The sequence below is a fragment of the Scyliorhinus torazame genome, chromosome 16 (genome assembly GCF_047496885.1).
Source record: "Scyliorhinus torazame isolate Kashiwa2021f chromosome 16, sScyTor2.1, whole genome shotgun sequence".
NCBI classification, from domain to species: domain Eukaryota; kingdom Metazoa; phylum Chordata; class Chondrichthyes; order Carcharhiniformes; family Scyliorhinidae; genus Scyliorhinus; species Scyliorhinus torazame.
Window position 1 is genome coordinate 95,663,325 of NC_092722.1, and position 24,698 is coordinate 95,688,022.

Below are 24,698 nucleotides of genomic sequence, written 5' to 3' on the forward strand. Positions count from 1 at the left end.
GTGAATGTGGTAGTATGTACTGGGGGTCATGTGGGACTGGAAGCCCTAATGTCATTGGCTGACAGATCCCGGGTCCTGGTTGGCCGTTGACCTCATACTCCGCCCTGAAGGCGAAGTATAAGAAGCCGGTGCCTTCCCCCGCAGGCCAGTTTACTATCGGGCTGCTGGGGAACACGCTTAATAAAGCCTCATCGACTTCACTCTTTTCGTCTCATGGAGTCTTTGTGCGCTACACTCATCTGAGCAGGAGGATGAGGAGAGGCCAGACCAGGAGGGGCTGGAGGATGAGACCAGAGTGGATGTTGATAACTCACTGTGAGGAAAGCTCTATTGCTCCTCAGTTTATGCCAAAGTTGTCTTTCTACTGACATCGGGGCCTTTTGCTTTGGGACACTGTGCCCGGGCGGCAGGTGGTGAGCCATGTGGAGGGCAACTGGGGGATGGGGTGCATGCTGTGGAGAATAACATGAAAGAGTCTTCACATGATGCACTTGGAAGACGTCCTCTGGGGGGGCCTGTAATGGGTGGGGCCTGGCCGACTAACCGGTATCACAGGAAAGGGGGATCTGAATGTCTCCTTGGTAGAAGGCCCCAGTTTGGCCTCCAGCGTTTCATCCTCCCTGACGATGCCCATAGGGCCCTGGGAGTCTCCCTGGGATGGAGGGGCAGCTGGAGTGAACTCCAGAGGCCTCTGAGTCACCTGGCTCTGCCAGTCCCATTGTCTGCACCATTGTGTCGGTGTCCTTGGCGATGCTCTTCAGTCACTAGGCCAAGCTCTGGAGTGCCTGGGCAACATCCACCTGCATCTGGGCCATGCCCCTTAGCGACTGGGACATGATGTCAAGGCCCTCATCCATGGTCATCACAGACTGAACCACGTCTTGGACACCACCACACATGATGCTGACCTCGTGCCCAAGCATTCCACTGCATCGCCACCCTCGCAGTCTTGGCCTTGGTGCCATGCAGTGCCGCCACCATCTCCTGCACCCATAACCAGAGTCTCACTGACAACCCCTTCTGAATGTCATGGCCATGCCCTGGCATCTGCATCAGCTCTGGGATAACCTTGCCCAGAGGCTCAGCATCTGGCTTGGGACACATCAGCTGTGACCTGGGATCCAGCAGCCCTCTGACTGCTAACTCCCTTGAATATGGACTTCCGGGGTGGACCATGGAGTAAGTGGTCACATACAAGGCAGCTCAAGGTTACAGAAAAGAGCTCTTTTTAATCAATACGGGGTGGGGTTTTGATGAAAAGATGTAGGTGAATGTTGGAGGAGTACTTTCCCCCAGGAATGGTATGTCCCTTGGTTACCAGACCCGGCAGAAACAGTGGGGGATTTGGCTGGTGCTGCATGTGTTCCAGCATGCAGGCGGGGGAAGGGCAAGCTCAAAGGCTTCTAACTGACTTTTTGGCCTTTATTAAAGCTGAATTCCAGCAGCACAGGGAACAACTGCAAAAAGATCTCGCAAAGGCCATTGAAAAAGCGGTGACGAGACTTCCAGTGGCGGCCATGAAGGAGTAGGTCGCGCATTCGGCAGCTCCCGCCTGGAACAAACTCTCGGACCTTTTGCAGGAGTTTTCACGGACTTTTGGGGGCAGGTTGGTGAAGCGATCACTGCCAAAAGGATTCCCTCTCTGTTGTATGGGTAGCTGGACCAGGGGTGGCCGGGTGAAGCGTTTAAGTCCGAACAGACAGAAGCGTGCGGAGCGGGTGCCGAGGCACGGCATGGCGGCCGGTATAGACCAGTGGGTGCAGTGGTCACAGGAGCAACAGGAGTTCCTTAGGGGCTGCTTTGCTGATCTTAAAAAGGACATGCTGGCCCTGATGAAGGCATCAATAGACCAAATGATCGCAACTAAGGCGACCCAAGGGAATGTGATTAAGGAGATGGAAAAAAAGCTATCCAACTATGAGGATGAGTTGGTCGTATTGGCCCTTAAGGTGGAGGTGCAGGATGACCTCCATAAGAAGTGGCAGGAGAGGCTGGAGGACCTAGAAAACGGGTCCAGGAAACAGAACTTGAGAATTGTGGGCCTCCCCGAAGGTATGGAGGGGTCGGATGCGGGAGCATTTGTGTCCAAGATGCTGGAGACGCTGATAGGGACGGGGGTATTCCCTCGACCCCTGGAGCTGGACGGGGTGCACAGAACCCTCGCAAGGAAGCCCAAGGCGAATGAACCGAGGGCCATGGTGGTGAGATCTCATTGCTTCTCGGACAAGGAACTTGTCTTGCGGTGGGCTAAAAAAGAACGGAACAGCAGATGGGAGAACAGCGTGATATGCATCTACCAGGACCTGGGTGCGGAGCTGGCCAAGAGGCATGCTGGATTCAACCGGGTGAAGGCGACCCTCTTCAGCAAGGGGGTGAAATTTGGGATGCTACACCCAGCGAGGCTATGGGTCACGTACAAGGAGCGGCATCACTATTTTGAGACGCCAGACGAGGCGTGGTCATTCGTCAAACAAGAAAAGCTCGACTCGAATTAAAGGCCAGTTAAGCTTTGGTGGAATGCGGCGGTGGGGCTGGGTAACATGGTACCGTTTCTAATATAAGATTGTATACAATGTTGGGTGCGTGTAAGGGCTGTGGTGGTGCCTGGAGGGTGCAGTGTTTTCGGCAAAGTTGAGATACGGAGGGGGGAGGGGGCCCTGTACTTAGTGTGATTTTTCAGGCAGTTGGAGCCTTGGTTCAACAAGTGTCTCCTCACGGGGCAATGTTAGTGTCTTCTGTTTGTTTTTTGTTTCGTATTACTATTTACTCACTGGGGCTGGAGAGGTAGCTTAATTGGTTTATTCATGTGGGAAGAGGGGTGCGGACAATGAGGCGACAGTCTGATCGGCGCCAGGGGCTACTGGGTCAGCTGACTCTCGGGAGCGTAGTGGGGGGTGAGCAAGTGCTCAGCTGGTGCTTGGCGGGGGTTTAGGGTCGTGGGGTTGTTGCGGGGGGGGATGCTGCTTTGCTGACCGAGGAGGTATCAATTTCAGAGTACCGATTGAGGGTCGGGGGCGGTGGCTCCCTGTGGGGGCGCTCGAGGAAGCGAAGGGCGCGGGCTCGGGGTTGGCCAAAAAAGGGCGATGGCTAATCAGCGGGGGGGGGGGGGGGGAGAGTGGGGGGGTGGGGGTGGGGGTGGGGACAGTGATTAGCCCCCTGTCCAGGCTAATCACGTGGAATGTGAGGGGTTTGAATGGGCCGGTCAAAAGAGGCGCATGTTCGCACATCTAAAGGGGTTAAAGGCAGACGTAGCAATGCTTCAGGAGACACATTTAAAGCTCGCAGATCATACGAGATTGAGAAAGGGATGGGTAGGCCAGGTGTTCCATTCAGGGCTGGATTCGAAGACGAGGGGGGTAGCGATTCTGATCAGTAAGGGTGTAGCATTCGAGGCTGGGAGAAATGTGGCAGATAAGGGGCAGCACGGTAGCATTGTGGATAGCACAATTGCTTCACAGCTCCAGGGTCCCAATTTCGATTCTGGCTTGGGTCACTGTCTGTGCGGAGTCTGCACATCCTCCCCGTGTGTGCGTGGGTTTCCTCCGGGTGCTCTGGTTTCCTCCCACAGTCCAAAGATGTGCAGGTTAGGTGGATTGGCCATGATAAATTGCCCTTAGTGTCCAAAATTGCCCTTAGTGTTGGGTGGGGTTACTGGGTTATGGGGATCGGGTGGAGGTGTTGACCTTGGGTGCTCTCTCCAAGAGCCGGTGCAGTCTCAATGGGCCGAATGGCCTCCTTCTGCACTGTGAATTCTATGTTAAGGGGGGCAGGTAGATAATGGTGAGTGGAAAGTGGGAGGGGGTCAGGGTGGTGTTTGTGAATGTCTATGCTCCGAATTGGGATGATGTAGAATTTATGAGACGCATGCTAGGCAAAATCCCGGACAAAGAGTCACACAACCCGATCATGGGGGGAGACTTTAACACAGTCATTGACCCCGAGATTGACCGGTTGAAGTCCAGGACAGGGAAGAGACCGGCAGTGGCTAAGGAACTGAAGGGTTTTATGGAACAGATAGTGGGGGGTGGATCTCTGAAGGTTCATGCGGCCGAGAGCAAAGGAGTTCTCTTTTTTCTCCCATGTTCATAAAGTTTATTCCCGCATAGACTTCTTTGACTTGAGCAGGGCGTTAATCCCAAAGGTGGCGGGGACAGAATACTCAGCACTGGTGGACCTGTGGCTTAGTGAGGAGAGAGGGCAGCGCCCACTCTGGAGACTGCTGGCGGACGAAGAAGTTTGCGGGCGGATTAGCAGGAACATCCAGGATTACCTGGAAACAAACGATACGGGTGAGGTCGCAGCAGCAACGGTCTGGGAGGCTCTGAAGGCAGTTGTCAGAGGGGAGCTCATCTCAATTTGATCCCATAGGGAAAAGAGAAAGAGCGGAGAGGGAGAGATTCCGAGTGGACAGGAGATACGCGGAAGCCCCCGAGGCGGGGCTACTGAGGGAGCGGCGGAGTCTGCAGGCGGAGTTTGAACTGCTGGCCACAGGGAAAGCGGTAGCACAGCTGAGGAAGGCAAGGGGGGCAGTCTATGAGTACGGGGAGAAAGCGAGTAGAATGCTGGCACACCAACTGCGAAGAGGGAGGCGGCCAGGGAAATCGGGGGAGTAAAGAATAAGGAGGGTAACATGGTCTTGGATCCAGGGGGGGTGAACGGAGTCTTTAAGGAGTTCTATAGTAAACTATACGAGTCGGAGCCCCCGACGGGAGCGGAAGGGATGAGGCAATTTTTGGAACAGTTGAGGTTTCCAAAGGTGGAAGAGGACCTGACGGAGGGGCTGGGGGCCCCGATTGAATTGGAGGAGATTGGCAAGGGTATAGAGGGCATGCAATCGGGTAAACATGGGGCGAAATTCTCCCCCAACGGCGGGATGTCCTCCGACTGGCGCCAAAGACGGCGCCAATCAGACTGGCATTGCGCCGGCCCAAAGGTGCGGAATGCTCCGCATCTTTGGCGGCCTAGCCCCAACATTGAGGGGCTAGGCCGACGGCGGAGGGATTTCCGCCCCGGACTCTTCTTCCGAGGTAGTATGGGTTGAGGTTAGAAACAGGAAAGGAGAGGTCACCCTGTTGGGAGTTTTCTATAGGCCTCCAAATAGTTCTAGGGATGTAGAGGAAAGGATGGCGAAGATGGTTCTGGATAAGAGCGAAAGTAACAGGGTAGTTATTATGGGAGACTTTAACTTTCCAAAATTTTGACTGGAAAAGATATAGTTCGAATACATTAGATGGGTTGTTTTTTGTACAGTGTGTGCAGGAGGGTTTCCTGACATAATATGTTGACAGGCCAAGAAGAGGAGAGGCCACATTGGATTTGGTTTTGGGTAATGAACCAGGCCAGGTGTTAGATTTGGAGGTAGGTGAGCACTTTGGGGACAGTGACCACAATTCGGTGACAAACAAAGGAGCAAAGAACAAAGAAAAGTACAGCACAGGAACAGGCCCTTCGGCCCTCCAAGCCCGTGCCGACCATGCTGCCCGACTAAACTACAATCTTCTACACTTCCTGGGTCCGTATCCCTCTATTCCCATCCTATTCATGTATTTGTCAAGATGCCCCTTAAATGTCACTATTGTCCCTGCTTCCACTACCTCCTCCGGTAGCGAGTTCCAGGCACCCACTACCCTCTGCGTAAAAAACTTGCCTCGTACATCTACTCTAAACCTTGCCCCTCTCACCTTAAACCTATGCCCCCTAGTAATTGACCCCTCTACCCCGGGGAAAAGCCTCTGACTATCCACTCTGTCTATGCCCCTCATAATTTTGTATACTTCTATCAGGTCTCCCCTCAACCTCCTTCGTTCCAGTGAGAACAAACCAAGTTTATTCAACCGCTCCTCATAGCTAATGCCCTCCAAATGGCCACAACATCGAAGTCCCAGGTACCAACCCATGCTGCCAGTTCCCCTACCTTATTTTGTATACTCCTGGCATTGAAGTAGACACACTTCAAACCACCTACCTGAACACTGGCCCCTTCCTGCGAAGTCAATTCTGTGCTCCTGACCCCTATACTCTCAATCTCTCGTACCCTAAAACTACAATCCAGGTTCCCATGCCCCTGCTGTATTAATTTAAACCCCCCCAAAGAGCACTAACAAATCTCCCCCCCAGGATATTTGTGCCCCTCAGGTTCAGATGTAGACCAACCTGTCTGTAGAGGTCCCACCTTCCCCAGAAAGAGCCTCAGTTATCCAGAAATCTGAATCCCTCCCGCCTGCACCATCCCTGTAGCCACGTGTTTAATTGCTCTCTCTCCCTATTCCTCATCTCATTATCACGTGGCACGGGCAATAACCCAGAGATAACAACTCTGTTTGTTCTCGTTCTGAGCTTCCATCCTAGCTTCCTGAAAGCCTGCCTGACATCCTTGTCCCCTTTCCTACCTATGTCATTAGTGCCAATGTGGACCACGACTTGGGGCTGCTCCCCCTCCCCCTTAAGGACCCGGAAAACACGATCCGAGACATCACGTACCCTTACACCTGGGAGGCAACATACCCAACGTGAGTCTCTCTCGCTCCCACAAAATCTCCTATCTGTGCCCCTGACTATCGAGTCCCCAATTACTAATGCTCTGCTCCTCTCCCCCCTTCCCTTCTGAGCAACAGGGACAGACTCCGTGCCAGAGGCCCGTACCCCATGGCTTACCCCTGGTAAGTCCCCCCCCCCCCCCCCACAAGTATCCAAAGCGGTATACTTGTTACTCAGGGGAACGATCGCAGGGGATCCCTGCACTGACTGCTTCTTCCCAGTCCCTCTTACAGTTACCCATCTATCTCCAATCTTTGGTGTAACTAATTCCCTGAAGCTGCTATCTATGACCCCCTCTGCCTCCCGAATGATCCGAAGTTCATCCAGCTCCAGCTCCAGTTCCCTAACTCGGTCTTGGAGGAGCTGGAGATGGCTGCACTTCCTGCAGGTAAAATCAGCAGGGACACTAACGGCATCCCTCACCTGAAACATCCTGCAGGAGAAACATTGCACTACCTTCCCTGCCATCCCTCTAACCTCCAACCAAGATCTGGTTAATAAATAAATAAATAAATAAAATAATAAAAATATATTATAATAATCTGGCACTTACCTCACACCAATGCAGTGCACCAGTCCTCTGAACATCCCTCAGAGCCCCCACCAGCTGAGCTATTTCACTTGTGAATCTTGTGTTGATCCGTCCCTTCTGGTTGAAAGATGGTGGAGCTGTTATGACACCCCGGGCGAGTGTGCAGTCAATTCCACCCCCGTTTGACTCGAAGTTGTAACGCAATTAATTCATAGAAAATGCCTCAATTCTTTGGTCTGTGGCTGCCCAATAATTACAGTCACCAATAAAAGGAAGGGGCAATATGGGAATAAACAAGAAGGACCCTTACACTCTCAAAACCCCATGTCTGATTTTGAAAGGTTTTTTTATGTCAGTAACAACATCGGGTAAATTTATTTTGCAGAAAATGGCAGATTCTTGGCAATTGATTTGGGTGGCACCAACCTCCGTGTTCTACTCGTTGTGATGAAAAGTGGCGTTAAGCCATATCTTCGAATATACCACAAAATCTTCCCCATTCCTTTGGAGATTATGCAAGGAACAGGTGAAGAGGTGAGTACAATCCTCAATATCCTTCAATAAGTCAGTCATTTCAAACATCATATGGTGAGTGGAACATGCCTGGGAGCAGCAGGAAACTTTGGATTCCAAACTAAAGGTGGGGGCGGTTGTTGTCATGGGGTGGGGGGTCACAGTATCCTTGCTGCTAACTTCCCTCACCCCCTTCCGTCGAGGGTCTTTGAAAGAGAGCCACCCTCCTCTCCCCTAGGTGCACACAAGCAATCCTGTATGGGTTTATTTGTGCTCCCTGCATGGTGAGCCACCACATTACAACACACAGGTTGGTGGAATTGCAGGTAGCAATGAGGACTGTCAGAGGGTACAGCAGGCTGTAGATTGGTTGGAGACTTGGGCGGAGAGATGGCAGATGGCGTTTAATCAGGACAAATGTGAGGTAATGCGTTTTGGAAGTCTAATACAGATGGGAAATATACAGTAAATGACAGAACCCTTAAGAGTACTGACAGGCAGCGGGATCTGGGTGTACAGGTCCACAGGTCACTGAAAGTGGCAATGCATCTGGATAAGGTGGTCAAGAAGGCTTACGGCATGCTGGCCTTCATTGGCCGGGGCATTGAGTATAAAAATTGGCAAGTCATACTGCAGCTGTATAGTAAGGCGGCTCCTGGAATATAATGTTCAATTCTAGTCGCCACACTGCCAGAAGGATGTGAAGGATTTGGGGAGGGTACAGAAGAGATTTACCAGGATGTTACCAGGATGTTTACCAGGGCATTAGCTACGAGGAGAGGTTCGATAAACTTAGTTTGTTGTCGCTGGAACGACGGAGGTTGAGGGGCGACCTGATAGAAATCTACATAATTATGAGGGGCATTGACAGAGTGGATAGTCGGAGGCCTTTTCCCAGGGTTGAAGAGGCAATTAAAAGGGGACATAGGTTTAAGGTGCGAGGGGCAAAGTTTAGAGGAGATGGAACATAGAACATTACAGCGCAGTACAGGCCCTTCGGCCCTCGATGATGCGCCGACCTGTGAAACCACTCTGAAGCCCATCTACACTATTCCCTTATCGTCCATATGTCTATCCAATGACCATTTGAATGCCCTTAGTGTTGGCGAGTCCACTACTGTTGCAGGCAGGGCATTCCACGCCCTTGCTACTCTCTGAGTAAAGAACCTACCTCTAACATCTGCCCTATATCTATCTCCCCTCAATTTAAAGCTATGTCACCTCGTGCTAGACATCACCATCCGAGGAAAAAGGCTCTCACTGTCCACCCTATCTAATCCTCTGATCATCTTGTATGCCTCAATTAAGTCACCTCTTAACCATCTTCTCTCTAATGAAAACAGCCTCAAGTACCTCAGCCTTTCCTCATAAGATCTTCCCTCCATACCAGGCAACATTCTGGTAAATCTACTCTGCACCCTTTCCAATACTTTCACATCCTTCCTATAATGTGGCGACCAGAATTGCACGCAATACTCCAAATGCGGCCGCACCAGAGTTTTGTACAGCTGCAATATGACCTCATGGCTCCGAAACTCAATCCCTCTACCAATAAAAGCTAACACACCGTATGCCTTCTTAACAACCCTCTCAACCTGGGTGGCAACTTTCAGGGATCTATGTATATGGACACCGAGATCTCTCTGCTCATCCACACTGCCAAGAATCTTACCATTAGCCCAGTACTCTGTCTTCCTGTTATTCCTTCCAAAATGAATCACCTCACACTTTTCTGCATTAAACTCCATTTGCCACCTCTCAGCCCAGCGCTGCAGCTTATCTATGTCCCCTGTAACTTGTAACATCCTTCTGCACTCTCCACAACTCCACCGACTTTAGTGTCATCTGCAAATTTACTCACCCATCCTTCGACGCCCTCCTCCAGGTCATTTATAAAAATAACAAACAGCAGTGGCCCAAAAACAGATCCTTGTGGTACACCACTAGTAACTGGACTCCAGTCAGAACATTTCCCATCAACCACCACCCTTTGTCTTCTTCCAACTAGCCAATTTCTGATCCAAACTGCTAAATCACCCTGAATCCCATGCCTCCGTATTTTCTGCAGTAGCCTACCGTGGGGAACCTTATCAAACGCTTTATTGAAATCCATATACACCACATCAACTGCTTTACCCTCATCCACCTGTTTGGTCACCTTCTCAAAGAACTCAATAAGGTTTGTGAGGCACGACCTTCCCTTCACAAAACCGTGTTGACTATCTCTAATCAAATTATTCCTTTCCAGATGATTATACATTTCTTATAAACCTTTCCAAGATTTTGCCCACAACAGAAGTAAGGCTCACTGGTCTATAGTTACCGGGGTTGTCTCTACTCCCCTTCTTGAACAAGGGGACAACATTTGCTATCCTCCAGTCTTCTGGCACTATTCCTGTAGACAAAGATGACTTAAAGATCAAAGCCAAAGGCTCAGCAATCTCCTCCCTAGCTTCCCAGAGAATCCTAGGATAAATCCCATCCGGCCCAGGGGACTTTGTGAATACGGTGTGAATACTGACGAAACATATTCATTTAGCACCTCTCCTATCTCCTCGGACTCCATGCACAACTTCCCACTACTGTCCTTGACTGGCCCTACTCTTACCCTACTCATTCGTTTATTCCTGACATATCTATAGAAAGCTTTAGGGTTATCCTTGATCCTACCTGCCAAAGACTTCTCATGTCCCCTCCTGGCTCTTCTTAGCTCTCTCTTTAGGTCCTTCCTAGCTAACTTGTAACTCTCGAGCGCCCTAACTGAACCTTAATGTCTCATCTTTACATAAGCCTCCTTCTTCCTCTTGACAAGTGTTTCGACTGCTTTAGTAAACCACGGTTCCCTTGCTTGACCACTTCCTCCCTGCCTGACAGGTACATACTTATCAAGGACACGCAGTAGCTGTTCCTTGAACAAGCTCCACATTTCCATTGTGCCCATCCCCTGCAGTTTTCCTCTCCATCCGATGCATTCTAAGTCTTGCCTCATCGCATCATAATTGCCTTTCCCCCAGATAGAACTCTTGCCCTGCGGTATATACCTATCCCTTTCCATCACTAAAGTAAACTTAATTGAATTGTGGTCACTATCACCAAAGTGCTCACCTACCTCCAAATCTAACACCTGTCCTGGTTCATTACCCAGTACCAGATCCAATTTGGCCTCGCCTCTCGTTGGCTTATCTACATACTGTGTGAGGAAACCCTCCTGCACACATTGGACAAAAACAGACCCATCTAAAGTACTCGAACTATAGCATTTCCAGTCAATATTTGGAAAGTTAAAGTCCCCCATAACAACTACCCTGTTGCTTTCGCTCCAATCCAGAATCATCTTTGCAATCCTTTCCTCTACATCTCTGGAACTTTTTGGAGGCCTATAGAAAACCCCTAACAGGGTGACCTCTCCTTTCCTGTTTCTAACCTCAGCCCATACTACCTCAGTAGACGGGTCCTCATCAAACGTCCTTTCTGCCACCGTAATACTGTCCTTGATTAACAATGCCACTCCTCCCCCTCTTTTACCACCTTCCCTGAGCTTACTGAAATATCTAAACCCCGGCACCTGCAACAACCATTCCTGTCCCTGCTCTATCCATGTCTCCGAAATGGCCACAACATCGAAGTCCCAGGTACCAACACATGCCGCACGTTCACCCACCTTATTACGGATGCTCCTGGCATTGAAGAAGACACACTTTAAACCACCTTCCTGCCTGCCGGTACACTCCTGCAACTTTGAAACCTTACTCATGACCTCACTACTCTCAACCTCCTGTATACTGGAGCTACAATTCAGGTTCCCAAGCCCCTGCTGAACTAGTTTAAACCCTCCCAAAGAGCATTAGCCAATTTCCCCCCCCCCAGGATATTGGTACCTCTCTGGTCCAGGTGTAGACTATCCCGTTTGTAGAGGTCCCACCGACCCCAGAATGAGCCACAATTATCCAGAAAGCTGAAACCCTCCCTCCTGCACCATCCCTGGAGCCACGTGTTCAACTCCTTTTTGCGAGGGAAGTTTATTGCACAGAGGGTAGTGGATGCCTGGAACTCGCTGCTGGAGGAGGTGGTGGGAGCAGGTACGATAGCGATGTTTAGTGGCACCTTGACATAGGATTGGAATAGAGGAATACGGTCCCCGGAAGTGTAGAAGGGTTTGGGTCAGACAGGCAACATGGTCACTGCAGGCTTGGAGGGCCGAAGGGCCTGTTCCTGTGCTGTACTGTTCTTTGTTCTACCCAACTGCCTGCTGTGAGGTTATGACCAATGGTAGGTATGTGTTTTTTACTCACTGAAGGACTCAGTTGGCAGTGGGCCAATGGCACAGTTTTTAACAGAGTGGAGGTGGGAAGTCAGTGGGGTCTCTCCCCACCATTCTGGACCCTGATTAAAAACCATCTCCACCAGCAAACCCGCTATGGGGTGAGGGAAGAAGATTCTGCTCAGGGTGTCTGAGAATTTGGACAAATGCAAGCTGACCAAAGAAAGCCATTTGGAAACCTCTCCTCATGTTTCATTAACCTCGTTAAATGTTTGATGCGATGAATAAGGGGTGCCTATTCCAGGCAGCATCCAATGAGGTTCCATAGAAGAGAAAGTTTTCAATAGTGAATAGTCGGAACTGAGTCCTTCAGTGAGTAAAAAACACATATTGACATGGGGAACTGGTTAGGACACAGTGTTCGAGTCAGAGTGTAGGGAGATGGACCTGACTGGGTGAGACTGGTACTATCCCCAGAAATCTGCTTGGGCGCCTCATTTTTTGTTATATTTAGCAAAGACTTTGATGAAAGAATATATAATGCAGTATTCAACCAGATTAACCAGATAGTTAGTATTTAGTTAGCTAACCCACAATCATGACACAATTGACCTGAATGCAATGGCAGAGATCAGGATTTCTGCTTGGGCTGGATCATATGTAAATGTGAATGTCAGGTGAAGACAGGGTCATTCTCTGTGGAAAGGTTTTGTCCCTGTAAAAATGGGTTTGTGATGTCGAGGTCAAACATGAAGATGGGTCAATTGACAAGGACACAGGAGACATGTGGACTCTGTCGCCTTTGAAGGGGCGGGGACAAGATTAGGAGGGAGAAAGAATGAAGCTGTATTTAATGAATGACATGTCTTGATTGCAGCTATTTGATCACATTGTGGATTGCATCATTGATTTTCTGGAATTTATGGGAATAAAAGGGACACCACTCTCCTTAGGCTTCACATTCTCCTTTCCCTGTATACAGAAGGAATTGAATCAGGTAAGTTCATAAAAAGCATTTAGATAGTTACATGGGTAAGATGGGTATAGAGGGTTATGGGCCAAGTGCAGGCAACTGGGACTAGCTTAATGGTAAAAACTGGGCGGCATGGACTGGTTGGGCCGAAGGGCCTGTTTCCATGCTGTAAACTTCTATGATTCTATGATTCTATATATATTCCCTTTAGTTATAAAGAAAGAAATGGTGCAGTGGTATTAGCCAAGTATTAAAGTATGAAATGACCATCACAAGAAAATGAAAGATGAGAAATCCCATTCAGCCCATATTAGATGCTCATTCACAGTATCTGGTGAGGAATGTCTCCAGGGTGTCGACCTTTAGATTTAGATCATGTGTACCGAGGTACAGTGAAACATTTTGTTCTGCGTACAGTCCAGGCAGATCATTCCATACATGAAAAACATAGGACATTCAATAGATACACAATGTAAATTCATAGCCCAGACATCGGGTGAAGCATTGTTGCTATATTTACTCGCTATAAGTATGGCAGTCAATAAGGTTGCCCTTCGTTTGTCTAGATATTGATATTATATTGCTTTCAGAGTCGGCATGTATCAAATGATACCACCACAAGGTTCAACCAGATATCGATCAAAGACCCAACAGCCAATTAGTTAGTTCAAGTTCAATAATACTTCATTGACACACAAGATTAACTTATACATGCAACATAAACACCACGAGCTAAATTATACCTAACACTATGCCAACCTGTACTTAACTTCAGGCACCCGGCTTAGGTCAGAGGAACAGTGGCCTTTGTTCGAATCTGGATCTGTTGTTGCGGGGAGAATTTGCATCAGTGCATTGCGGTCACCATATCTTGAAGGTGGTTTGTGGAGGAGCTGTTGTCAAGTGACAGTTAAACCCAAAACACTTCTTCAGTGTTTCCCTCCCTACCTCCTCCTCTAACCAAAAAAAAAGACAATCACTGTAAGTATCCCAGCTGAGTAAAGATCAAAAGGGAGACACGAGGGCAGGTAGAAGTAGAAAGAAGTTGAACCGTGATGTCACAACCTGCAGGTAAGTGATTGGCTGGTGACTGGTAAGTAGTTTTTCTTTTCCCTGAGGTGTTATCGTGCGGGGCGCAGTGGTTGCTCAGTGAGTGCTTGATGAGAAGGGGAGTCATTTTTAAAAAAACTTCCTGTTGGGAGTTTCCAGCTGAATCCGGTCGGAGTGCGGACACTGCTGGATAAGTAGTAAAGATTTAAATTGTTTGCGCGGGCCCAAACAGCTGATTGCTGTTCTCGTGTGGGGCACAGTGGTTGCTGGTTAAGTGTTTTATTTTTACCTGTATTTAAGTTGGGCAGTTTCTAAACCCTAGACACTACACCTGTAGTGTCCCCAACCTAAGGGGTTGAGTGAATAACAGGTAAGCTCTTTCTTTCTTTTTCTTTTTTATCTAGAGGGGATGGCAGGGAAGGTAGTGCAATATTCCTCCTACAGAATGTTTGAGGTGAGGGACACTGTCAGTGTCCCTGCTGAGTTCACCTGTGGGAGGTGCACCCATCTCCAGCTCCTCAGAAACCGCCTTCGGGAACTGGAGCTGGAGCTGGATGAACTTCGGATCATTCGGGAGGCAGAGGTGGTCATAGATAGTGGCTTCAGGGATGTAGTTACTCCGAAGAATCAAGATAGATGGATGACGGTGAGAGGGGCTGGGAGGAAGCAGTCAGTGCAGGGATCCTCTGTGGTCGTTCCCCTCAGTAACAAGTATACCGTTTTGGATAGTGTTGAGGGGGACGACCTACCAGGGATAAGCCACGGTGAACGGATCTCCAGCACCGAGTCCGTCCCTGTGGCTCAGGAGGGAAGGAGGGAGAGCAGGAGAGCAATAGTTATTGGGGACTTGATAGAAGGACAGATAGATGGTTCTGTGGCAGCGAAAGAGACTCACGGATGGTATGTTGCCTCCCGGGTGCCAGGGTCCGTGACGTCTCGGACCGTGTTTTCAGAATCCTTAAAGGGGAGCAGTCACAAGTCGTAGTACACATCGGTACCAACGACATAGGTAAGAGAAGGGACGGGGATTTAAAACAGGAATTTAGGGAGCTAGGGTTAAAGCTGAGAGCCAGGGCAAACCATGTTGTCATCTCTGGTTTGTTGCCGGTGCCACGTGCGAGTGAGGTGAGGAACAGGGAGAGAGTGCAGATAGACACGTGGCTGCAGGGATGGTGTAGGAGGGAGGGTTTGAGGTACATGGATAATTGGAGCACATTCTGGGGAAGGTGGAACCTGTACAGACAGGACAGTTTGCACCTGAACCAGAGAGGCACCAATATCCTGGGAGGGAAATTTGTTACGGCTCTTCGGGGGGGTTTAAACTAATTTGTCAGGGGGCTGGGAAAATGAGCTGTAGTCTAGAAGCTAGTGTCAAGAGTAGTGCGGTACTGAGGAGGGTATCAAGGTCGCAGCAGTGTACCGACAGACAGCAAGAATGATTGAAGTGTGTCTACTTCAATGCAAGGAACATCCGGAATAAGGTAGGTGAACTTGGAGCGTGGATTGGTACTTGGGGCTACGATGTTGTACGGAGACATGGTTAGAACAGGGACAGGAATGGTAGTTGGAAGTTCCGGGGTATAGATGTTTCAGTAAGAGTAGGGAAGGTGGTAAAAGAGGTGGAGGAGTAGCATTGTTAATCAAGGATAGTTTAACGGCTGCAGAAAGGCAGTTTGAAGGGGATCTGCCTACTGAGGTAATATGGGCCGAAGTTAGAAATAGGAAAGGAGCGGTCACATTGTTAGGAGTTTTCTATAGGCCTCCAAATAGTAATAGAGATGTGGAGGAAGAAATGGTTTCGGACAATGCTCGGCACAACATCGAGGGCTGAAGGGCCTGTTCTGTGCTGTACCGTTCTATGTTCTATGTTCTATGCTGGGTCTGGAGAAGTAACTTCAGTTCAGCTAGGCTCATCCTTCTGGTAGCGAGGGTTGAACTTGAACTTGCTTCTGGTCGTGGTGCTGCAATTGGAGGTGGATGTTGCCGGAGCGCCAGGTCCAAAAGAGATCAAACACATGGCAGTGTCTCTCTTTATCATTTGGGGTTTTGCGCTCTTTTGTGCGGTCCTTAGGTTTGGGCCCAATAATTCGGCAGACTTCGATCACTGCCTTCGATCTGAGCCAATAAAGGGGCGGGTGCCTTGATGGCTGGGCGTGTCCTGAGCGGGCATTGACCTTGGCTGTTTATGCTTCCTGGGTGAAGGGAGTGGCGCCGATGTGTCTGGAATTGTATCGGGTACCTGAGTACCAGTCCTTTGTCTTTGGGGAAATGGGTCATTAGAATGCAAATCGGCTAGGGGTTTCGATACTGTCTGGTTCTCTGTTAGCAAATATACATTTAGGCTCTGAGCCTGTCTGAATCTTGTATTGGCCATATTTCCCTTGAGTCAACAAAGAACAAAGAACAAAGAAATGTACAGCACAGGAACAGGCCCTTCGGCCCTCCAAGCCCGTGCCGACCATGCTGCCCGACTAAACTACAAACTTCTACACTACCTGGGGCCGTATCCTTCTATTCCCATCCTATTCATATATTTGTCAAGATGCCCCTTAAATGTCCCTATCGTCCCTGCTTCCACTACCTCCTCCGGTAGCGAGTTCCAGGCACCCACTACCCTCTGCGTAAAAAACTTGCCTTGTACATCTACTCTAAACCTTGCCCCTCTCACCTTAAACCTATACCCCTAGTAATTGACCCCTCTACCCTGGGGAAAAGCCTCTGACTATCCACTCTGTCTATGCCCCTCATAATTTTGTATACCTCTATCAGGTCTCCCATCAACCTTCTTTGTTCCAGTGAGAACAAACCGAGTTTATTCAACCGCTCCTCATAGCTAATGTCCTCCATACCAGGCAACATTCTGGTAAATCTCTTCTGCACCCTCTCTAAAGCCTCCACATCCTTCTGGTAGTGTGGCGACCAGAATTGAACACTATACTCCAAGTGTGGCCTAACTAAGGTTCTATACAGCTGCAACATGACTTGCCAATTCTTATACTCAATGCCCCGGCCAATGAAGGCAAGCATGCCGTATCCCTTCTTGACTACCTTCTCCACCTGTGTTGCCCCTTTCAATGACCTGTGGACCTGTACTCCTAGATCTCTTTGACTTTCAATACTCTTGAGGGTTCTACCATTCACTGTATATTCCCTACCTGCATTAGACCTTCCAAAATGCATTACCTCACATTTGTCCGGATTAAACTCCATCTGCCATCTCTCCGCCCAAGTCTCCAGACAATCTAAATCCTGCTGTATCCTCCGACAGTCCTCATCGCTATCCGCAATTCCACCAACCTTTGTGTCGTCTGCAAACTTACCAATCAGACCAGTTACATTTTCCTCCAAATCATTTATATATACTACAAAGAGCAAAGGTCCCAGCACTGATCCCTGTGGAACACCACTGGTCACAGCCCTCCAATTAGAAAAGCATCCCTCCATTGCTACTCTCTGCCTTCTATGGCCTAGCCAGTTCTGTATCCACCTTGCCAGCTCACCCCTGATCCCGTGTGACTTCACCTTTTGTACTAGTCTACCATGAGGGACCTTGTCAAAGGCCTTACTGAAGTCCATATAGACAACATCTACTGCCCTACCTGCATCAATCATCTTAGTGACCTCCTCGAAAAACTCTATCAAGTTAGTGAGACATGACCTCCCCTTCACAAAACCGTGCTGCCTCTCACTAATACGTCCATTTGCTTCCAAATGGGAGTAGATCCTGTCTCGAAGAATTCTCTCCAGTAATTTCCCTACCACTGAAGTAAGGCTCACCGGCCTGTAGTTCCCGGGATTATCCTTGCTACCCTTCTTAAACAGAGGAACAACATTGGCTATTCTCCAGTCCTCCGGGACATCCCCTGAAGACAGCGAGGATCCAAAGATTTCTGTCAAGGCCTCAGCAATTTCCTCTCCAGCCTCCTTCAGTATTCTGGGTAGATCCCATCAGGCCCTGGGGACTTATCTACCTTAATATTTTTTAAGACACCCAACACCTCGTCTTTTTGGATCACAATGTGACCCAGGCTCTCTACACCCCCTTCTCCAGACTCAACATCTACCAATTCCTTCTCTTTGGAGAATACTGATGCAAAGTATTCATTTAGTACCTCGCCCATTTCCTCTGGCTCCACACATAGATTCCCTTGCCTATCCTTCAGTGGGCCAACCCTTTCCCTGGCTACCCTCTTGCTTTTTATGTACGTGTAAAAAGCCTTGGGATTTTCCTTAACCCTATTTGCCAATGACTTTTCGTGACCCCTTCTAGCCCTCCTGACTCCTTGCTTAAGTTCCTTCCTACTTTCCTTATATTCCACGCAGGCTTCGTCTGTTCCCAGCCTTTTAGCCCTGACAAATGCCTCCTTTTTCTTTTTGACGAGGCCTACAATATCCCTCGTCATCCAAGTTTCCCGAAAATTGCCGTATTTATCTTTCTTCCTCACAGGAACATGCCGGTCCTGTATTCCTTTCAACTGCCACTTGAAAGCCTCCCACATGTCAGATGTTGATTTGCCCTCAAACATCCGCCCCCAATCTATGTTCTTCAGTTCCCGCCTAATATTGTTATAATTAGCCTTCCCCCAATTTAGCACATTCATCCTCGGACCACTCTTATCCTAAGCCCCTGGCACTAAGTGAGTCCCAGTCAATATTGGGGAAGTTGAAGTCTCCCATCACCACAACCCTGTTATTTTTACTCTTTTCCAAAATCTGTCTACCTATCTGCTCCTCTATCTCCCGCTGGCTGTTGGGAGGCCTGTAGTATACCCCCAACATTGTGACTGCACCCTTCTTATTCCTGATCTCTACCCATATAGCCTCACTGCCCTCTGAGGTGTACTCTCGCAGTACAGCTGTGATATTCTCCCGAACAAGTAGCGCAACTCCGCCTCCCCTTTTACATCCCCCTCTATCCCACCTGAAACATCTAAATCCTGGAACGTTTAGCTGCCAAACCTGCCCTTCCCGCAACCAGGTCTCTGTAATGGCAACAACATCATAGTTCCAAGTACTAATCCAAGCTCTAAGTTCATCTGCCTTACCCGTAATGCTCCTTGCATTAAAACATATGCACTTCAGGCCACCAGACCCGCTGTGTTCAGCAACTTCTCCCTGTCTGCTCTGCCTCAGAGCCACACTGTCCCTATTCCCTAGTTCTCCCTCAATGCTCTCACCTTCTGAGCTATTGCTCCCGTGCCCACCTTTGCAAATGTCCATGTTTCTTTGTAAGTGGCCATCCCAGATGGCTACAGCATGTGGAGTGGAGTGCTACAACAGTAGAGAAGATGTGCAGAGCAGTTCGGATCATAGAATTTACAGTTCAGAAAGAGGCCACTCAGCCCATTGGTCTGCACCGGCCCTTGGAAAGAGCACCCTATTTAAATCCATGCCTCCACCTTATCCTAACCCAGTAACCCCACCTAACCAATTTTGGACACTTAAGGAAATTTAGCATGGCAAATCCACCTAACCTGCACTCTTTGGATGTGGGAGGAAACCGGAGCACAGGGAGGAAACCCATGGAGATGGGGAGAACGTGCAAACGCAGCACAGTGACACAAGGCGGGAATCGAATCTGAGACTGTGGAGCTGTCAAGCAACAGTGCTAACCACTGTGCTGCTGTGCCACCCTCCACTGTGCTGCCGTGCCGCCCTCCACTGTGCTCCGTGCCGCCCTCCACTGTGCTGCCGTGCTGCCCTCCACTGTGCTGCCGTGCCGCCCTCCACTGTGCTGCCGTGCCGCCCTCCACTCTGCTGCCGTGCCACCCTCCACTGAGCTGCCGTGCTGCCCTCCACTGTGCTGCCGTGCTGCCCTCCACTGTGCTGCCGTGCTGGCCTCCACTGTGCTGCCCTGCTTCCCTCCACTGTGCTCCGTGCCGCCCTCCACTGTGCTGCCGTGCCGCCCTCAACTGTGCTATCGTGCCGCCCTCCACTGTGCTGCCGTGCCACCCTCCACTGTGCTGCCGTGCCACCCTCCACTGTGCTGCCATGCCACCCTCCAGTGTGCAGCCGTGCCGCCCTCCACTGTGCTATCGTGCCGCCCTCCACTGTGCAGCCGTGCTGCCCTCCACTGTGCAGCTGTGCCACCCTCCAGTGTGCAGCCGTGCCGCCCTCCACTGTGCTATCGTGCCACCCTCCAGTGTGCAGCCGTGCCGCCCTCCACTGTGCTGCAGTGCTGCCCTCCACTGTGCAGCCATGCCGCCCTCCACTGTGCAGCTGTGCCGCCCTCCACTGTGCAGCCGTGCCGCACTACACTGTGCAGCCGTGCCGCCCTCCACTGTGCAGCCGTGCCGCCCTCCACTGTGCAGTCGTGCCGCCTTCCACTGTGCTGCCGTGCCGCCCTCCACCGTGCAGTCGTGCCGCCTTCCACTGTGCTGCCGTGCCGCCCTCCACTGTGCTGCCGTGCCGCCCTCCACTGTGCTGCCGTGCCGCCCTCCACTGTGCTGCCATGGCGCCCTCCACTGTGCTGCCGTGCCGCCCTCCACTGTGCTGCCGTGTCGCCCTCCACTGTACTATCGTGCCGCCCTCCACTGTGCTGCCGTGATGCCCTCCACTGTGCTGCCGTGCCACCCTCCACTGTGCTGCATTGCCACCCTCCACTGTACTCCGTGCCGCCCTCCACTGTACTATCGTGCCGCCCTCCACTGTGCTGCCGTGATGCCCTCCACTGTGCTGCCGTGCCACCCTCCACTGTGCTGCCGTGCCGCCCTCCACTGTGCTGCCGTGTCGCCCTCCATTGTACTCCGTGCCGCCCTCCACTGTACTATCGTGCCGCCCTCCACTGTGCTGCCGTGATGCCCTCCACTGTGCTGCCGTGCCACCCTCCACTGTGCTGCCTTGCCACCCTCCACTGTACTCCGTGCCGCCCTCCATTGTACTATCGTGCCGCCCTCCACTGTGCTGCCGTGCTGCCCTCCACTGTGCTACCATCCCGCCCTCCACTGTGCAGCCGTGCTGCCCTCCACTGTGCAGCCGTGCCGCCCTCCACTGTGCTACCATCCCGCCCTCCACTGTGCAGCCATGCCGCCCTCCACTATGCAGCCATGCCGCCCTCCACTGTGTTCCGAGCCGCCCTCCACTGTGCTGCTGTGCCGCACTCCACTGTGCAGCCGTGCCGCCCTCCACTGTGCAGCCGTGCCGCCCTCCACTTTGCAGCCGTGCCGCCCTCCACTGTGCAGGTGTGCCGCTCTCCACTGTGCTCTGTGCCGCCCTCCACTGTGCAGCCGTGCCACCCTCCACTGTGCTATCGTGCCGCCCTCCATTGTGCAGCCGTGCCGCCCTCCACTGTGCTATCGTGCCGCCCTCCACTGTGCAGCCGTGCCGCCCTCCACTGTGCTATCGTGCCGCCCTGCACTGTGCAGCCGTGCCGCCTTCCACTGTGCTGCCGTGCCGCCCTCCACTGTGCTGCCGTGCTGCCCTCCACTGTGCTGCCGTGCCGCCCTCCACTGTGCTGCCGTGCCGCCCTCCACTGTGCTGCCGTGCCGCCCTCCACTGTGCTGCCGTGCTGCCCTCCACTGTGCTGCCCTCCACTGTGCTATCGTGCCAACCTCCACTGTGCTGCCGTGCCGCCCTGCACTGTGCAGCCGTGCCGCCTTCCACTGTGCTGCCGTGCCGCCCTCCACTGTGCTGCCGGGCCGCCCTCGACTGTGCTGCCGTGCCACCATCCACTGTGCTCCGTGCCACCCTCCACTGTGCAGCCGTGCCGCCCTCCACTGTGCAGCCGTGCCGCCCTCCACTGTGCAGCCGTGCCGCCCTCCACTGTGCTCCGTGCCACCCTCCACTGTGCAGCCGTGCCGACCTCCGCTGTGCTCCATGCCGCCCTCCACTGTGCTATTGTGCCGCCTTCCACCGTGCTGCCGTGCCGCCCTCCACTGTGCTGCCGTGCCGCCCGCCACTGTGCTGCCGTGCCGCCCTCCACTGTGCTGCCGTGCCGCACTCCACTGTGCAGCATGCCGGCCTCCACTGTGCTCTGTGCCACACTCCACTGTGCTCCGTGCCGGCCTCCACTGTGCTGCCGTGCCACTCTCCACTGTGCAGCCGTGCCACCCTCCACTGTGCTTCGTGCCACCCTCCACTGTGCTGCCGTGCCGCTCTCCACTGTGCTGCCGTGCCGCCCTCCACTGTGCTGCCATGCCGCACTCCACTGTGCTGCCGTGCCGCCCTCCACTGTGCTTCGTGCCACCCTCCACTGTGCTGCCGTGCCGACCTCCACTGTGCTGCCATGCCGCACTCCACTGTGCTGCCGTGCCGCCTTCCACTGTGATGCCTTTCCGCCCTCCACTGTGCTCCTTGCCGCCCTCCACTGTGCTATTGTGCCGCCCTCAACTGTGCTATTGTGCCGCCCTCCACTGTACTCTGTGCTGCCCTCCACTGTGCTGCCGTGCCGCCCTCCACTGTGCTGCCGTGCTGCTCTCCACTGTGCTCCGTGCCTCCCTCCACTGTGCTGCCGTGCCGCCCTCCACTGTGCTCCGTGCCGCCCTCCACTGTGCTGCCGTGCTGTCCTCCACTGTGCTGCCGTGCCGCCCTCCACTGTGCTGCCGTGCCGCCCTCCACTCTGCTGCTGTGCCACCCTCCACTGTGCGACCGTGCCGCCCTCCACTGTGCTGCCGTGCCGCCCTCCACTGTGCTGCCGTGCCGCCCTCAACTGTGCTATCGTGCCGCCCTCCACTGTGCATCCGGGCCGCCCTCCACTGTGCTATCGTGCCGCCCTCCACTGTGCAGCCGTGCCGCCCTCCACTGTGCAGCCATGCCGCCCTGCACTGTGCTGCCGTGCCGGCCTCCACTGTGCAGCCGTGCCGCCCTCCACTGTGCTGCCGTGCCGCCCTCCACTGTGCAGCCGTGCTGCCCTCCACTGTGCTGCAGTGCTGCCCTCCACTGTGCAGCCGTGCCGCCCTCCACTGTGCAGCCGTGCCGCACTACACTGTGCAGCCGTGCCACCCTCCACTGTGCAGCCGTGCCGCCCTCCACTGTGCAGCCGTGCCGCCCTCCACTGTGCTGCAGTGCTGCCCTCCACTGTGCTGCCGTGCCGCCCTCCACCGTGCAGTCGTGCCGCCCTCCACTGTGCTGCCGTGCCACCCTCCACTGTGCTCCGTGCCGCCCTCCACTGTGCTATTGTGCCGCCCTCCACCGTGCTGCCGTGCCGCCCTCCACTGTGCTGCCGTGCCACCCTCCACTGTGCTGCCATGCCGACCTCCACTGTGCTGCCGTGCTGCCCTCCACTGTGCTGCCGTGCCGCCCTCCACTGTGCTGCCATGCCGCCCTCCACTGTGCTCCCGTGCCACCCTCCACTGTGCTGCCGTGCCGCCCTCCACTGTGCTGCCGTGTCGCCCTCCATTGTACTCCGTGCCGCCCTCCACTGTACTATCGTGCCACCCTCCACTGTGCTGCCGTGATGCCCTCCACTGTGCTGCCGTGCCACCCTCCACTGTGCTGCCATGCCACCCTCCACTGTACTCCGTGCCGCCCTCCATTGTACTATCGTGGCCCCTCCACTGTGCTGCCGTGCTGCCCTCCACTGTGCTACCATCCCGCCCTCCACTGTGCAGCCGTGCCGCCCTCCACTATGCAGCTGTGCCGCCCTCCACTGTGTTCCGAGCCGCCCTCCACTGTGCTGCTGTGCCACCCTCCACTGTGCAGTTGTGCCGCTCTCCACTGTGCTCTGTGCCACCCTCCACTGTGCAGCCGTGCCGCCCTCCACTGTGCTATCGTGCCGCCCTCCACTGTGCAGCCGTGCCGCCCACCACTGTGCTATCGTGCCGCCCTCATCTGTGCAGCCGTGCTGCCCTCCACTGTGCTATCGTGCCGCCCTGCACTGTGCAGCCGTGCCGCCCTCCACTGTGCTGCCGTGCCGCCCTCCACTGTGCTTCCGGGCCGCCCTCGACTGTGCTGCCGTGCCACCCTCCACTGTGCAGCCGTGCCGCCCTCCACTGTGCAGCCGTGCCGGCCTCCACTGTGCAGCCGTGCCGCCCTCCACTGTGCTCCGTGCCGCCCTCCACTGTGCAGCCGTGCCGCCCTCCACTGTGCAGCTGTGCCGCCCTCCACTGTGCTGCCGTGCCGCCCTCCACTGTGCAGACCGTGCCGACCTCCGCTGTGCTCCATGCCGCCCTCCACTGTGCTATTGTGCCGCCCTCCACCGTGCTGCCGTGCCGCCCTCCACTGAGCTGCCGTGCCGCCTTCCACTGTGATGCCTTTCCGCCCTCCACTGTGCTCCGTGCCGCCCTCCACTGTGCTATTGTGCCGCCCTCAACTGTGCTATTGTGCCGCCCTCCACTGTACTCCGTGCTGCCCTCCACTGTGCTGCCGTGCCGCCCTCCACTGTGCTGCCGTGCCGCTCTCCACTGTGCTCCGTGCCGCCCTCCACTGTGCTGCCGTGCCGCCCTCCACTGTGCTCCGTGCCGCCCTCCACTGTGCTGCCGTGCCGCCCTCCACTGTGCTGCTGTGCCGTTCTCCACTGTGCTGCCGTGCCACCCTCCACTGTGCTCCGTGCCGCCCTCCACTGTGCTATTGTGCCGCCCTCCACCGTGCTGCCGTGCCGCCCTCCACTGTGCTGCCGTGCCACCCTCCACTGTGCTGCCGTGCCGCCCTCCACTGTGCTGCCGTGCCGCGCTCCACTGTGCTCCGTGCTGACCTCCACTGTGCTGCCGTGCCGCACTCCACTGTGCAGCATGCCGCCCTCCACTGTGCTCTGTGCCACCCTCCACTGTGCTCAATGCCGCCCTCCACTGTGCTGCCGTGCCGCTCTCCACTGTGCAGCCGTTCCACCCTCCACTGTGCTCTGTGCCACCCTCCACTGTGCTGCCGTGCCGCCCTCCACTGTGCTGCCGTTCCGC

General features: G+C 53.4%; 1 protein-coding gene across 2 annotated transcripts in view; it reads left to right on the top strand.

Moving 5' to 3' along the window:
- Positions 1-24,698, top strand: part of LOC140392956 (hexokinase-1-like) — a 1,204,152-nt gene that overhangs the window by 642,844 nt on the left and 536,610 nt on the right. The window contains exons 11-12 of one of the 2 annotated variants that reach the window (XM_072478765.1): positions 7,455-7,603; positions 12,721-12,840. In XM_072478765.1, the coding sequence (XP_072334866.1) occupies positions 7,455-7,603; positions 12,721-12,840 (269 nt within the window). The remainder of the gene's footprint in view (positions 1-7,454; positions 7,604-12,720; positions 12,841-24,698) is intronic. The other variant, XM_072478766.1, reaches the window with a different exon arrangement.